Source organism: Geotrypetes seraphini, chromosome 6 (assembly GCF_902459505.1).
Source record: "Geotrypetes seraphini chromosome 6, aGeoSer1.1, whole genome shotgun sequence".
NCBI classification, from domain to species: Eukaryota; Metazoa; Chordata; class Amphibia; order Gymnophiona; family Dermophiidae; genus Geotrypetes; species Geotrypetes seraphini.
In genome coordinates, this window is record NC_047089.1 from 160,231,383 (window position 1) to 160,249,025 (window position 17,643).

General features: G+C 38.5%; 1 protein-coding gene across 2 annotated transcripts in view; it reads right to left on the reverse strand.

Annotated features, from left to right (window-relative positions):
* ATP11A (ATPase phospholipid transporting 11A) overlaps positions 1-17,643 on the reverse strand; it is a 413,748-nt gene that overhangs the window by 69,534 nt on the left and 326,571 nt on the right. For both annotated transcript variants that reach the window (XM_033948051.1, XM_033948052.1), the window contains exon 16: positions 1,762-1,835. In XM_033948051.1, the coding sequence (XP_033803942.1) occupies positions 1,762-1,835 (74 nt within the window). The remainder of the gene's footprint in view (positions 1-1,761; positions 1,836-17,643) is intronic.

Below are 17,643 nucleotides of genomic sequence, written 5' to 3' on the forward strand. Positions count from 1 at the left end.
GCTATGGTCTCTGAATACATAGCAGTAGTTTATTGTTTCATGATGTTTTTTTAATTAAAACTATCCAGGAACTTTGCTCCCCCCCCCACCTCCATTTTTTAAATATTTAAATCAGTTATTGGATCAATTTTTCACCTGAGCACTGCCAAAATGTTGAGCAAATTATGTAAATGTTATAAAATGTATTATTTAGAACAGTTTAGACTGCCATTTAACCATCCAATCTGCAATACTATAAAACTATAGTAATTATAGATGCAGTTCATGGACAGAAGGATTTTCATACTGCAAAAATGAGCATGATTCTAAAAGCTTTAATTACTTATTTTTTATAAAGTGGAAGTCTGAATATGCTATAATTTTTTTATTCTGAGTAAAATAAGGCCAAAAGTTTACCAAAAGGGAAAAAAATGCCAAATGATCTTTTACAAAACCATAGTGCGGTTTTTAGCATCAGCCCTGGCAGTAACAGCTCCGACGCTCATAGAATTCAGATGAGCATCGGAGCTGTTACCACCGTGGCAGGCGCTTAAAACCGCATTACGGTTTTGTAAAAGGAGGGAATAGTGACATAGCTGGGAATGAATTGTCTCCCAGCAGAAAAATTAAGATGCCCCTCCCATAACACTATCTCTTCCAAGATAGTGGGAACTGAGGAGTGAGGGTGGGGAAGTTCTTGTCAAAGCTTGTAAGTGAGGGGGGAGTTCTGTGACAATTGAAGGGTATCTAGGGTAGCAGTGTGTGCAAAGCCAGGATTTTGGTGCCCTGAGCAGGGGGATATATGTGGGTTTAGGGGGTTCCTAAGATAATAGGAGTGTCTACTGTGAATGAAATGTCTGATGGGTGCTATGTGTGAGAGTGTGTGTAGGTTAAGCTTGCCAGTGTTTCAAAAGCGTGTGTATGTCTGTGTGTGTGAAGGCCCAAGTAGAGAGATGTCAGGTATACAAATGACTAAAGTGGGCTTGCAAAGAGAGAGTTGGAGTGCAATGGATTGTTTAAGGAACACTCTCTTTCCCTTCCCTCTGGATATATAAAAATTTTTAAAAACCTGGGCGCTCAGAAGGGATAAGTTCAGTTAGCACCAGTTGAGCTGCTTGCTACCTCCTTGCCTCTTGATTCCAGTTCTCAACCCACCCCAATGCAGTGGAAAAGCTGTAAAGGTGCTTTAAAAGTAATACATCTTGAGCTGATGGCCCTGTAGCTGACAGCCTGAGCTGAAGTGCCTAATGTAGTGGTTCCCAAACCTGTCCTGGGAGGTTCCCCACCCATTCATATTTTCAGTACTGTATATTCATAATGATATTCATGAGAGAGATCTACATGCAGTGGAAGCAGTGCATGCAAATCTCTCTCATGAATATTCATCGTTAATATCATGAATCTGAATAGCTGGGGAGTCTACATGACAGGTTTGGGAATAACTGGCCTAATTGCTTTCATTTGCTTCCAGGCTGCATGGGAAAGGGTTAATCACTGGGAGGCAGTGTGGCAGAACTGCTAGAGATAAGTGCAGTGCATTTATCCTCCCAGCACTGCCATCATTGCCTTAGATCTTAGGGGGGGTGGGGGAGGGTTTAAACTTCTATCAGTCCAGCAGTAAATAGTCTCTGGCTTTTTGGTGGTGTTGCTCAGTGGTAATCATGCCTCTGCACAAACACTATTATAACTACTGCTTTGGGTGAATCTCTTCATGAAAAGGCGGTTAATAAATACAAATATATAAATAAATAAAATATGGAAAATTATATAACATAGGTGTACCTTTGGCCGATTTTACTATCACACTCATTCTTCTCCTGACAGAATCAAAACTTAAAACCTCCAGTAATTCAAACCTGAAAAAATAACAAAAGTGTATGTTACAGGAATTCTGCTTCTCAAACAACAAAGCGATTTACAAATAAGCAATTTCTAGTATATGCAAATACATGGAACAACAGAGCAGGGTAACTTGCCACTGCATGCTTTTGGATGCACAACAATAGTATGACATGTAGGAAAATGCCATCAATAAAGCACTAACAAAATGCTATGTCAATAATTTCAAGCAGCAATATTCTAATATTTTAAAACAAAAAATGTAAAATTACTGTTTGGAACAGTTCATAGATTTGCAACTTCCTCTGTGCTTATTTCCCTCACTATCCCAACCTTGCTAGGAATGATTAAGAAGGGGATCACGAACAGATCGGAGAAGGTTATCATGCCGCTGTACTGGGCCATGGTGCGCCCTCACCTGGAGTACTGCATCCAGCACTGGTCGCCATACATGAAGAAGGACACGGTACTATTCAAAAGGGTCCAGAGAAGAGTGACTAAAATGGTTAAGGGGCTGGAGGAGTTGCCGTACAGTGAGAGATTGGAGAAACTGGGCCTCTTCTCCCTTGAAAAGAGGAGACTGAGAGGGGACATGATTGAAACATTCAAGATACTGAAGGGAATAGACTTAGCAGATATAGACAGATTGTTCACCCTCTCCAAGGTAGGGAGAACGAGAGGGCACTCTCTAAAGTTGAAAGGGAATAGATTCCGTACAAATGTAAGGAAGTTCTTCTTCACCCAGAGAGTGGTAGAAAACTGGAACGCTCTTCCAGAGTCTGTTATAGGGGAAAACACCCTCCAGGGATTCAAGACAAAGCTGGACAAGTGCCTGCTAAACTGGAATGTACGCAGGTGAGACTGGACTCATTTAGAGCACTGGTCTTTGACCTGGGGGCCGCCGCGTGAGCGGACTGCTGGGCACAATGGACCACTGGTTTGACCCAGCTCTGCGGCAATTCTTATGTTCTTATGAATGAAAAGTAAGATTTTTCAGATTCAGTGAGTCTTTTCCTCCCTAGATGATATTTTTAAACTATGGAAACTTTTCCTTCTCTCTCCCCCCCCCTCCTCCTCCCCACTTTTACAAAACTGTAGCACGGTATTTAGCACCAGCCATGGAGGTAATAGCTCTGATGCTCATAGGAATTCTATGAGTGTCAGAGCTATTACCGCCATGGTCGGTGCTAAAAATTGCACTACGGTTTTGTAAAAAGGGAGTAAAGTATATCTTCTTAAACTCATATAATATGAAGTGCTAAACATTAGTACATGCAACAGTGATATGCTATATATGACACAGCAAAAAATGGCATAGTCATCCATGAAAAATAGGACTGATGCAAGGATTAGTTTAATCTTTGTCCCAATCCAGCTTCAGCCACTTACCCTAGCTCCTTTGGAAGCCCTACCCAGGAGAAGGAAGGCCACTTAACAATGCCCCAGCTTTCTCTGCTGCAACAGGGCCAATCTGGCAGTATGAACCGCAAAGTTATAAAATCTTGTAGCTCATACCATGAGACTGACCTTACACTGAAGAGAAAATTGCACTATTAAGTGTCTTCCTTTGTGCCAGCCACCAGGGCAGAGCCACCAGGGTAACCACTGGGGTAGGACTTCTAGGAGAGTGGAAACAGAATGAGAGAATTTAACACCTCTGCATTCCATCTGACAATCTCTTTTTTTTTTGTTTTAATAATTTTCTTAAATTTTGGGAAAGTTTTCTGTTTTCCCAAAGTGTAGTGTAGTGTTTGTCCACACTAATGTAAAAGAAAAGAGTACTCATAATATCTTTGAACTGCCCAACCATTCCAATATTATTTCAGGAATTCCATTATTATTTGCTTCCAAAGAAACAAGTTGCCATAGCTTCATGTCTTGCTCAGTTAAATTGACCAGTAAATTCAAACCAAGTTTTCAATATGAGGTTCTTCAGTACCTCAGTCACTGACACCTGATCAGAACTTGTTTTCAAAATAATATTTATATAACGTTATTATTGCTCGCAAAGCTCTGCACTGTTACAGTTCTCCTGCTTCAGTGATCTAATCAACTTTGTGCAAAGGATTAAGGATTTGCTCAAGGCCACATTGGGTAAAACAGATATGAGAACTGCTCCAGTGGTGCTGGATTTCTAGCTTTCCCTTATAAAGCAGATTGACCCCTTGCTTGATGCAGTCTAGGATGCATTGCGAGGGATCAGGTGCTGTCATTTTTTAAGATGGCACCAGAGGCAGGAGTGAGTAAAAAGTGTATGTGTGTAGAGGGTGTCATTCAAGTTTTTTTTTTAATGTCACTCTACCCATAAGTGCTCAAGCCAATCACCACTCAAGAGTTGTGGATTATTGCTGTGGTTTTGGCACTTCTTTTCAGAAACAGAGACGCGTTTATGTGCACTGTTTGCAGCATATAACAAGTACATTATTGTCCCCTGAGGAAGGTGATGGAGTCACTGAAACTTGTCTCCATGTCGGGACTTTGATTGTTTCAGCATTTAATAACTCATTATTGAAATTTTGATACGAACTGTCAAAGCATGGATCACCACAGGTTGGATTTGACATCTCCAGTGCCTCTTTTTTTTTTTTTTACTCTGCTTTGCTTCGAGTCTTGCACCTTCTTTCCTTTTCCCTGTGTTTTTAAACTGGCAATAATTTGCATGCTCATTACTTATTGCATGGCCACAGAATTTTTTGATGTTAATTTTGTGGTAGAAGCCACATGCTAAGCTGGTACAACCAGGTGATTTTCTACACTGGTAAACAGAAAGGGTAGTGGTGATGACAAAACAGTAACACAATTTAAAAAGTTCCTGATAGAAACATAGAGGAACCCTATTGGCAAGAGGATGATAATGAAGCATGGAACAGCAGTTTGTTCCATAACAGAAGTAGCATAATTGCTGATACTACTACTAATAATTATTATTTCTTTAGTGTTAATGGACATATACAGTGCTGTATACATTATATGCAGGTACTTTCTCTGTCCTTGTGGGCTCACAGTCTAAGTTTTGTACCTGGGAAAATGGAAGGATAAGTGATTTGAACGTGATTTGCAAGTGATTGCAGTTCTCACAGTGAGAACTGGTGGCAGCCATTCAGGAAGTGGATCAGGGCCAGGCAGGAGTGCAAAAAGCTTAATCCTGCCCGGTACACCGTTGGGCAGTAAGAACTCGACGCAGCCATTCTGGAAGGGGCTCAGCGTGGGGCAGGAACACGGAAAGCTTGCTCCTGCCCGTTACACTGCTGGATCACCAGGGATTCAAAAAGGTACACAGGCGGAGGTGGGAGGGAGGTTAAAAAATTGACAGAGTCCACAGGGACAGGAGATGGGAGGGATCCCTCCTGTCCCGGCCTACCAGTGGACCATCAGGTCATATGGCAGGCTTGGTGGAGGCCTGCAGGGGGGAGAGGGGGGGGGGGCTGGGCACAGAGCCTGGCAGGGGAAGGAGTTAGGGAAGGGGACAGGACACAGATCCTGGCATGGCATATGAATATTAGCCCTTCCCCCCTCCCCGTCTTTATATTCGAGTCAACATTTTTTCCTCCTTTTTGGGGGGAAAAGGGGTACTTCATCTTATGCTCGGATCAAATTATATTTGAGTGTATACGGTAGTAGACTACTTCAACCTGCTTGGATCAATAATGAAACAACAAGCAGTAAAGAAATCCAATAATGGCTTTGATATACAGTATATTCAAAAGTGTACAGTATAACCAGGCAGGAGAGGTCTGGTTCAACCGCCCAGAGCTTTTTTTGGAAGTTCAAATTATGGGACTTAGATTTTCATACTTCGGACACATCAAATGAAAAAAAATGATCATCAGAGAAAGACACCATGCTTGGCAAGGTTGAAAGTCAATGCAAAATAGGAAGACCAGCATTTGGATCAATACAATAACAACAGCTATTGATACCACTCTATCAATGATTAACTGTCTGACTGAAGATTGAACATAGTTCAGTGCAGTCCAGAGGATCATTATGAGCTCATACAGACTCAACGGTACTTAACAATAACATATTACAGCAGGGATCTCAAAGTTCCTCCTTGAAGGCCACAATCCAGTTGGGTTTTCAGGATTTCCCCAATGAATATGCATTGAAAGCAGTGCATGATCTCATGCATATTCATTGGGGAAATCCTGAAAATCCGACTGGATTGCAGCCCTCAAGAAGGGACTTTGAGATCCCTGTATTGCAGTATATATTCCTTCTCATGACTTATGGTGGAAAATTTAACTTGTTCTTTAAATTTCATGAAGACAATGCTATCATACATATTTTCTGTTTAAGTAGCTCTCTTTTGGCAATACAAGATGGTCCTTGTTATTTTAAATGTTACATTTAAATTTACAATTTAGGAATAGTGTAGTCTTATTTACATTGAAATTCCACTGGAGGGCACATTGGTACAATACTGAAAATGAAAAAGGGACAGTTCCTTTCAATGTGCTCCTCAGATGATACCATACCTGTTCTTGATTTGACACTAGGAAATACAAGGAGTAATGTTATAACTCTGTATACATGTATGAAGTACATGCAAACTTCTTTGTGCAGACTTTGCCAAATTGGAAATCTGTTCCGTGCCATTTTACAATCATTTTAGCTTATTTTACATTATTCTAGACTATTTATATTTTGTTCCCCATTCCTTTTGTTCTTTTCCCTCTTCCCCTCTTTTCCTTTTTATATATATGTTGTATTTCTGCTCATTTCCATCCTGTATCAGTAAGTCAATGTTTGTCAGTGTGTCTGATCGTTTGAAGCATTGGTTTGCTATTTGTTTTTAATGTACGTTTTTATTACACCCTGTTTTTATATATTATGTAAAACCACTTTGAATTTTCATAAGGCGCTATATCAAATTTTAAATAAACCTGAAATAACACTATTTTACTTGCAGATATAGCTTTGCATATTACCCTCCCTAAGTGTAATCATTTCATTTAAAGTCTAGCTGACTAGAATACTGGGATAGTTGTTATAATCAAAGCACAGCTTTCTAGCAGTATTAGGAATTTAACATTTTGTGGAAAAAATCTCATGTTTCAGTCAGTAGTTATTATTTTACTACTAACCTGAACTATTATTATTGAACTAATTATTAAAAACTCAGGTTAATAGTGAGGAGTGGTCTAGTGATAGAGCTGCTGCCTCTGTACCCTGAGGTTGCCAGATTGAATCCAAGCACTGCTCCCTGTGACCCTGGACAAGTCGCTTAATCCTCCATTGCCCAGGGTACAAAATAAGTGCCTGAATATGTATGTAAACTGCTTTGAATGTGTAACCACAAAAAGAAAGTATACAAGTCCCTTGCCCTTTCCCCTTAATGGAAATCCATGTTGATAACTTTCCCCCTTAGTAAATGACAATGCGTGGTGTTCTGTCATATTGAAATTGAGCTCAGTTTTGGCCTCCAAGCCTTATAAAGGGGGGGGGGGGGGAGGGAAGGCATTAATCTAATAATGCAACAAAAAAAATGAAGACATCAGAGAAGAGATCTAATTAAACTATTTAAAAAAATCTAACTACTGGAGACTCAAATCATCCTAACATAGCAACAACAATTGGAAAGAGCCTCATTTACATTTAAAGGAATAATTAGATAGATGGGAACCTGCTGGGACAGATAGGGAAAAACGCTGGAGTACCTGAATGTAAGAGTGGGGATGGAACTGTACACATCAACCAGGGATAAAATAAGTGAAAAGATATTTATTAAAAAGTCAATAAAATGAGGGGGCGTGGCTTGGAACACGCACAAGATGGAGGTGTGATCACATTGCTCTGCTCCTCCAGGCACTAATTCTGAAGAATTTCGCTGTAAAATAAAGTTTTTTGTATCAAAAGAACTTTCTATAAAGTCGGAAGATGGCGACTTCAAGGCAGACGAAACTTGAGACGGCTTTTGTGGGCACTGCTAAGCGTGTCAAGCATGATCATGTGACACCGGCAAAGACTGCACTCCCGGATGAGGAAGAACTAGATAAAAAAGAAGTGATGACAGCGCTGGAAAAAATACAGCAGATGCTACAAAAGAACACAGATTACATACAGGAAGTAAAGGAAGAGGTTGTAAACATAAATAAGCAGTTGGAATTGGCAAACCAGAGAGTGACAACGTTGGAAAAAAAATGGAACAGTTGGAACGGTTCAGTTTAAATCTGAAAGAAAAATCATTTCAGAGATGCAAAAACAACTGGAACATTATGAGAATCGTGGACGTCGGAAGAACATAAAAATAATTGGGCTGGCGGAAAAATTGGAGGGAGATAATCCCATAAAGTTTCTGGAGACTTTAATACCAAAGCTTTTTCAGCTGAACTCAAAACAACCTCTTGAAATTGAAAGGGCACACAGAATTCTGTTCCAACAGTCAGAAAGTCAGTCAAAGCCCAGACCGCTTATCTTTAAACTGTTAAGGTTTCAGCAAGCCTTTGAAATACTGAAGTTGGCAAAAGCAGACAAAAATTTGACATATAAAGGATCAAAATTATTATTTTTGCCTGACTTTGCAAAAAATACAGCAGCATTGAGGCAGCAGTTTCTGCAGTTAAGACCACAGCTTAAAGAGAAGGGTTATAAGTATGGTTTATATTTCCCTGCAAAAATGAGGATATCCTATGGGAGTAAATCACTATATTTTGAGGATCCAGGGAAGTTGAAAGACTTTCTGAATAACTCTGAACCAATGACTATGTAAGGAAGAAAAGGTTTAGAAGACAGAAATATATTAATAGGAGTGGAATATAAAAGTAAGACTGGAATAGAATGGATGGAATGCTAAGGATTTATGAAAATGTTACATTTCTTCTTTTATGTATGTATGTAGTGAATATGAAATTGAATGAAATGGTTTAGAACTCTAATATAAATATATTTAAAGAAGCATATTCATAAATTAATTAAAAGAAATATAGATATTATGCTGTGAAAGTGGGAGGAGGGAGGAATATGAGATGAACTTAAGGAGGATTTATAAAAATATGTAGAGTTTTGAAATGTTCATTTATGAGGATGTTTGAAAAAAAAAATGAATTAATTTAAGAGAATTAAATGAAAACTTATATAAGTTGAGGGTTAACAGATGAACATAATAATAAGTAAATAGTAATGGATTTATGATTAAGAAGTATAATATTAATATTGAATATGGGGGAACTTAAAAGATTTAAAAGAGAATTGATAAAAAGGTAAAGGTGGTATTTGACCATTTTGGAAATTGGGATATATAAAAGTATGGAAAAATAATGAAATAAATGGTTATGTTAATATTTAAAATATGTCATGGTAGTAAGATATAAGATGGGAAAAAATACATTTATATGTGGGAGACAATGTATAAATGCCTGGGGGATGGAAGTGGTTGCATATCCTATGCGTGGTTCAAGTTTATCCATAATGAAGGGAGGGGTGGGAGGGATATGGGGAGGGGGGATATTTAAGAGTAAGGGGAAAGAATATCTGTGTAGTAGGGGATATTATATCATATTCTTATATTTTATGGATGTTATGGGAAGGATGGTGTCTAATCAATTTCATTTATATAAACTGGAGTGTCAATGCTGGAATTTTATTGAGTTGAAAGATGGAGACTAAATTCTACTCTTTAAATGTCAATGGCCTGAATCACCAAATTAAAAAGAAAAAAATGTTAAATTTCCTTAAAAAGCAACAGGCGGATGTATATTTCATCCAAGAGACCCATCTGTCCACAATAGAATCTAGAAAGCTGGAAGGGGGATGGAATTCAAAAGTATTGTTTGCTCCAGCAAATGGGAAAAAGGCTGGAGTGGCCATTTTAATTAATAAAAAATGTACAGATGATTTTAAGATGGTAGAAATGGATCCATTAGGAAGGTGGGTGCATATTGAAATGAGCATGGAAAATAATACCCTGGACTTATTTAACATCTACGCTCCTAATACGAATCAGATGGAGTTTTTTAAGAACCTACAACAAATTTTAATGCCACTGGCTGCTTCTAATTTAGTGGTGGCTGGAAATTTCAATGCTGTAATGGATTCAATTATGGATAAAAATCCAAGTAGAGTTATGAAATCATTAGGGCTAGATAATTTGGTAAAATCTTGTGATTTAATAGATATATGGCGTATTCTTCATTTTAATGATCGGGAATTCTCTTTTTGTTCACAGGTCCATAATTCTTTTTCAAGAATTGATTATATTTTTGTTTCAAATAATTTAGCGAAAAATGTAATAAGAGCTATTATAGATCCTATTCTCTTATCTGATCATGGTGCTGTATGGATTGAGTTAAAGGATGGTGAAAAGGATTATTCTAAGCCGGTTTGGAGATTTGATAATTCTTTGGTAGTAGATTCAAATTTTACTGAAGATTTTAAAATAAAAATGATTGAATTCTTCCAAATTAATGATACTAATGATATAAATATGGAAGTATTATGGGATGCGTTTAAAGCAACCATGAGAAGTAATATTATTTCATATTCAGCATACTTTAGGAAAAAGTTTACGAAACAATTTGTTGATTTGGAAAAGGAAATTAAAGTATTGGAAAGTAATTTAATTAATAGATGGGAGTGGAATACTTTGCAATTATTATTAAACGCAAAAGTTAAATATAATGAGTTATCCTCTAAATTTGTAAGGAATGATTTATTTTCTCAACAAACTCAATACTATGGAAATTCAAATAAGGCGGGTAGGATGCTAGCAAATTATCTTAAAGCAAGGAAAAGAAGAACAAAAATTGTTGTAATAAAAGATAAAAATGGAAAATCACATAATAAAATTGATCAGATTCTAAAACAATTTTTTAGTTTTTATAAAGACTTGTATTCTTCTGAATCTTACAGAGATAGAGAAAAGGATGGATTGGAATTTTTAAGTTCACTTAAGGGGCCTCAAATTCCTGAACATATAAAAGGAAGTTTAGAAGAACCTATATCTTTAAAAGAGTTAGAAACAGCATTGAAGTCTCTTAGAGTTGGATCCGCTCCAGGTGGTGATGGATATACGGTAGAGTTCTATAAATTATTTCCCTATTTGTTAAAATTATATCAATACCCTATTTATATTTATAAAATTATATTGTTACCCTATTTGTTAAAATTATATCAATACCAACTGAATAGAAGTTGTATATCAGGTACTATGGCAGATTCATTAATTATTGTCTTACCAAAACCAAACAAAGATCATACTTTGGTATCAAACTACAGGCCTATTTCATTAATTAATGTAGATGGTAAACTTTTAGCCAAAGTTTTGGCATTAAGATTGGCCAAAGCTCTCCCTTTTATTATTGATACTCACCAAACAGGATTCGTTGCAAGAAGACATTCTTCCAATAATACCAGACTGGCTTTTCATACTTTAAATTTAACAAAAGATATTCAGGATCCGGCATTCTTAATTTCTTTGGATGCAGAAAAAGCCTTTGACAGAGTTGAATGGTCTTTTATGTATCAAGCATTAGAATGGTTTGGTATAGGGACTGGTTTTATTCAAATGATTCAGACATTGTATAGCTCCCCTGGTGCTAGGCTATCTATATACTGTATATATAAAATCGGAGGTATGTATGTGTGTGTGTATGTGCCGCGATCACGCAAAAACGGCTTGACCGATTTGAATGAAACTTGGTATGCAGATCCCTCACTACCTGGGATGATATGTTCTGGGGGTCTCGCGGCCCACCTGCACACGTGGGCGGAGCTACAAACAGAAAATCTGATTTCACCCATTCAAGTCAATGGAAAAAATGTAAAAAGCTGTGGAACCAATTTGAACGAAATTTGGTATGCAGATCCCTCACTACCTGGGGTGATATGTTCTGGGGGTCTCGCGGCCCACCTGCACACGTGGGCGGAGCTACAAACAGAAAATCATATTTCACCCATTCAAGTCAATGGAAAAAATGTAAAAAGCTGTGGGACCGATTTGAACGAAACTTGATATGCAGATCCCTCACTACCTGGGGTGATATGTTCTGGGGGTCTCACGGCCCACCTGCACACATGGGCGGAGCTACAAACAGAAAATCAGATTTCACCCATTCAAGTCAATGGAAAAAATGTAAAAAGCTGTGGGACCGATTTGAACGAAACTTGGTATGCAGATCCCTCACTACCTGGGGTGATATGTTCTGGGGGTCTCGCGGCCCACCTGCACACGTGGGCGGAGCTACAAACATAAAATCATATTTCACCCATTCATGTCAATGGAAAAAATGTAAAAAGCTGTGGGATCTCCAGTTATTTTACTTAGCAACCTTGACCCACCAAAACTTTGCAATGGCACAAGGCTTTGTGTAAAGAGGTTACTGTCCAATGTAATTGAAGCGACTATCTTAAACGGAAAGGGACAAGGTGAAACCGTATTTATCCCGCGGATACCACTTATTCCAACAGATCTTCCTTTTCAGTTTAAGAGATTGCAAATTCCAGTGAGACTTGCATTCTCTATCACAATCAACAAATCACAAGGACAGACTATTACATACTGTGGAGTGGATTTAAGATCCCCCTGTTTTTCCCATGGACAACTCTATGTTGCTTGCTCAAGGGTGGGTTCACCCAAGAATTTACATGTTCTTGCTCCTGGAGGTGAAACTAAAAATGTTGTTTATAATCAAGTTTTGTGTTAGTTGTATTGTATTCATTTTGTCAAATATTTCACATTATAATTTGACTATTGTACTTTTTATAAAGCTGTAAAAAAATAATTTCTTTCACCACTATAAAGTATCTTTATTTGAATCCATTTACAGTGTTATTGCTATAATTAAATACCCGTGCAACGCCGGGGCATCAGCTAGTATATCTATATATATAAAATCGGAGGTATGTATGTGTGTATGTATGTGTGTGTGTATGTGTGTATGTGCCGCGATCACGCAAAAACGGCTTGACCGATTTGAACGAAACTTGGTATGCAGATCCCTCACTACCTGGGATGATATGATCTGGGGGTCTCGCGGCCCATCTGCACACGTGGGCGGAGCTACAAACATAAAATCAGATTTCACCCATTCATGTCAATGGAAAAAATGTAAAAAGCTGCCATTCTCACTGTAATTCAAAAACGGCTTGTCCGATTTGAAGGAAACTTGGTATGCAGATCCCTCACTACCTGGGGTAATATGTTCTGGGGGTCTCGCGGCCCACCTGCACACATGGGCGGAGCTACAAACAGAAAATCAGATTTCACCCATTCATGTCAATGGAAAAAATGTAAAAAGCTGCCATTCTCACAGTAATTCAAAAACGGCTTGACCGATTTGAACAAAATTTGGTATGCAGATCCCTCACTACCTGGGGTGATATGTTCTGGGGGTCTCGCAGCCCACCTGCACACGTGGGCGGAGCTACAAACAGAAAATCAGATTTCACCCATTCATGTCAATGGAAAAAATGTAAAAAGCTGCCATTCTCACAGTAATTCAAAACCGGCTTGACTGATTTGAACGAAACTTGGTATGCAGATCCCTCACTACCTGGGGTGATATGTTCTGGGGGTCTCGCGGCCCACCTGCACACGTGGGCGGAGCTACAAACAGAAAATCAGATTTCACCCATTCATGTCAATGGAAAAAATGTAAAAAGCTGCCATTCTCACAGTAATTCCAACTACCTGGGGTGATATGTCCTGGGGGTCTCGCGGCCCACCTGCACACGTGGGCGGAGCTACAAACAGAACATCAGATTTCACCCATTCATGTCAATGGAAAAAAAGTAAAAAGCTGCCATTCTCACAGTAATTCAAAAACGGCTTGACCGATTTGAACGGAACTTGGTATGCAGATCCCTCACTACCTGGGGTGATATGTTCTGGGGGTCTCGCGGCCCACCTGCACATATGGGCGGAGCTACAAACAGAAAATCAGATTTCACCCATTCATGTCAATGGAAAAAATGTAAACAGCTGCCATTCTCACAGTAAATCTAAAACGGCTTGACCGATTTGAACGAAACTTGGTATGCAGATCCCTCACTACCTGGGGTGATATGTTCTGGGGGTCTCGCGGCCCACCTGCACACGTGGGCGGAGCTACAAACATAAAATCATATTTCACCCATTCATGTCAATGGAAAAAAATGTAAAAAGCTGTGGGATCTCCAGTTATTTTACTTAGCAACCTTGACCCACCAAAACTTTGCAATGGCACAAGGCTTTGTGTAAAGAGGTTACTGTCCAATGTAATTGAAGCGACTATCTTAAACGGAAAGGGACAAGGTGAAACCGTATTTATCCCGCGGATACCACTTATTCCAACAGATCTTCCTTTTCAGTTTAAGAGATTGCAAATTCCAGTGAGACTTGCATTCTCTATCACAATCAACAAATCACAAGGACAGACTATTACATACTGTGGAGTGGATTTAAGATCCCCCTGTTTTTCCCATGGACAACTCTATGTTGCTTGCTCAAGGGTGGGTTCACCCAAGAATTTACATGTTCTTGCTCCTGGAGGTGAAACTAAAAATGTTGTTTATAATCAAGTTTTGTGTTAGTTGTATTGTATTCATTTTGTCAAATATTTCACATTATAATTTGACTATTGTACTTTTTATAAAGCTGTAAAAAAATAATTTCTTTCACCACTATAAAGTATCTTTATTTGAATCCATTTACAGTGTTATTGCTATAATTAAATACCCGTGCAACGCCGGGGCATCAGCTAGTATATCTATATATATAAAATCGGAGGTATGTATGTGTGTATGTATGTGTGTGTGTATGTGTGTATGTGCCGCGATCACGCAAAAACGGCTTGACCGATTTGAACGAAACTTGGTATGCAGATCCCTCACTACCTGGGATGATATGATCTGGGGGTCTCGCGGCCCATCTGCACACGTGGGCGGAGCTACAAACATAAAATCAGATTTCACCCATTCATGTCAATGGAAAAAATGTAAAAAGCTGCCATTCTCACTGTAATTCAAAAACGGCTTGTCCGATTTGAAGGAAACTTGGTATGCAGATCCCTCACTACCTGGGGTAATATGTTCTGGGGGTCTCGCGGCCCACCTGCACACATGGGCGGAGCTACAAACAGAAAATCAGATTTCACCCATTCATGTCAATGGAAAAAATGTAAAAAGCTGCCATTCTCACAGTAATTCAAAAACGGCTTGACCGATTTGAACAAAATTTGGTATGCAGATCCCTCACTACCTGGGGTGATATGTTCTGGGGGTCTCGCAGCCCACCTGCACACGTGGGCGGAGCTACAAACAGAAAATCAGATTTCACCCATTCATGTCAATGGAAAAAATGTAAAAAGCTGCCATTCTCACAGTAATTCAAAACCGGCTTGACTGATTTGAACGAAACTTGGTATGCAGATCCCTCACTACCTGGGGTGATATGTTCTGGGGGTCTCGCGGCCCACCTGCACACGTGGGCGGAGCTACAAACAGAAAATCAGATTTCACCCATTCATGTCAATGGAAAAAATGTAAAAAGCTGCCATTCTCACAGTAATTCCAACTACCTGGGGTGATATGTCCTGGGGGTCTCGCGGCCCACCTGCACACGTGGGCGGAGCTACAAACAGAACATCAGATTTCACCCATTCATGTCAATGGAAAAAAAAGTAAAAAGCTGCCATTCTCACAGTAATTCAAAAACGGCTTGACCGATTTGAACGGAACTTGGTATGCAGATCCCTCACTACCTGGGGTGATATGTTCTGGGGGTCTCGCGGCCCACCTGCACATATGGGCGGAGCTACAAACAGAAAATCAGATTTCACCCATTCATGTCAATGGAAAAAATGTAAACAGCTGCCATTCTCACAGTAAATCTAAAACGGCTTGACCGATTTGAACGAAACTTTGTATGCAGATCCCTCACTACCTGGGGTGATATGTTCTGGGGGTCTCTTCACCCAAGAATTTATATGTTCTTGCTCCTGGAGGTGAAACTAAAAATGTTGTTTATAATCAAGTTTTGTGTTAGTTGTATTGTATTCATTTTGTCAAATATTTCACATTATAATTTGAATATTGTACTTTTTATAAAGCTATAAAAAAATAATTTCATTCACCACTATAAAGTATCTTTATTTGAATCCATTTACAGTGTTATTGCTATAATTAAACACCCGTGCAACGGCGGGGCATCAGCTAGTTAATAATAATTTATCGGATAGATTTAGTTTACAGAGGGGGGTTAGACAAGGTTGTCCTTTGTCTCCTTTGCTTTTTGATGTTGTTTTGGAACCCTTGTTGATAGCTATTAATCAGGCAAAGGAGATACAAGGAATTCCGTTTTCAAGTTGGGAATATAAGCTCTCCGCTTATGCGGATGATATTCTGCTTTATTTGAGGAAACCAGAAACTACTATTCCATGTTTGCTTGAATTGATTGAAAAATTTGGAAAGTTTTCTGGGTACAAGATTAATTGAAGCAAATCGGAAGTGCTACCACTTAATGTACATTGTACCAAAGGATTATTTGATTCATTTACATTTGTTTGGAAAGAAGATGGATTAAAATATTTAGGAATCAATATCAAAAGTACTATTAAGGATACAGTAAAGGAAAATGAAAAACTTTTATTAAAGAAAGTAACGGAAATGTGTGAGCAATGGAATCCTTTATATTTATCTTGGTGGGGGAGAGTTCAAACAATTAAAATGATGATATTGCCTGTGGTTTGTTATCAAATGAGTATGATACCAGTTTTTTTTTCAGGGGTCATTTTATAAAAAGTTGAATGGTAGTCTTACAAAATTTGTTTGGTTGGGGAAAAGACCTAGAATTGCTTTAGTAAAGTTACAAAAAACAATTGTGGAAGGGGGGTAAATTTTCCAAATTTTTATAGGTACCATCAAGCCTATATTTTAAGACAGGGTATGTATTGGGTCCTTCCAGAGCTCATGGAGAATGTCCCAGACTGGTTGTATTTAGAATGGCGACTCATGTTTCCTATACATTTGGTTCATCTTTTGAGTATACCAATGCCTAATAGATACAAAGGGAATAGAATTTTGATTGATACTTGGAAGACTTTGAGATATGTTACTAAATTATCATCTATTCCAATTTTTAAATCATTAAATCAATCCATTTGGCTAAACTCCAAGATTAAAATAGGCGGTCATAAAATTCTCTGGAAACAATGGATCATTGCAGGAATAAGAACTTTAAATGATGTTATTTCAAATGGTAAGCTGCTTAGTTTTTCACAGCTGCAACATAAATATGGTTTTAATAAGTCACAAAGTTTTAAGTGGTTGCAGCTGAAGCAGGCTATTCAGGAGGGGTTCCCTGAATGGAAAGTTCTTGATAATCAATATAGTTTGGAAGTCCTGTGTTTCCAGGCGGATTTCTTGGGTCACCAAGCCGCTAAGTGGTATAAATTGATATATGGTTTTACAAATAAAAAACAAAAAACGGGTCTCAGAGACATTTGGAGCATTGAGATTAAGCATCAAATTTCTGCTTCTCAATGGCCACAAATTTGGTCTTGGAGAATTAGATGTACAGTGTCGGCATCTATGAGACAGACTTGGTTCTTTTTGTTGCATAGAGCTCTTTTGACCCCAGTACGTTTACAAAAGTTTGATAGCTCTAGATCTAATAAATGTTGGCACTGTAATCTAGAAGCAGGGACTTTGGATCATCTAATTTTTTATTGTCCTTGTATTAACGCCTTCTGGAAGTCAATTTGGTCTCAAATTAATTATTTTCTAGAAAATCCAGTTGCTATGTCATATGATACAATTTTGTTTGGAACAATGATGAGAGCAAAGAGTCAAATTTCAGCAATAATACTAAATTACTAATGATTATGACAGGAGTTGCCATTCAGAATA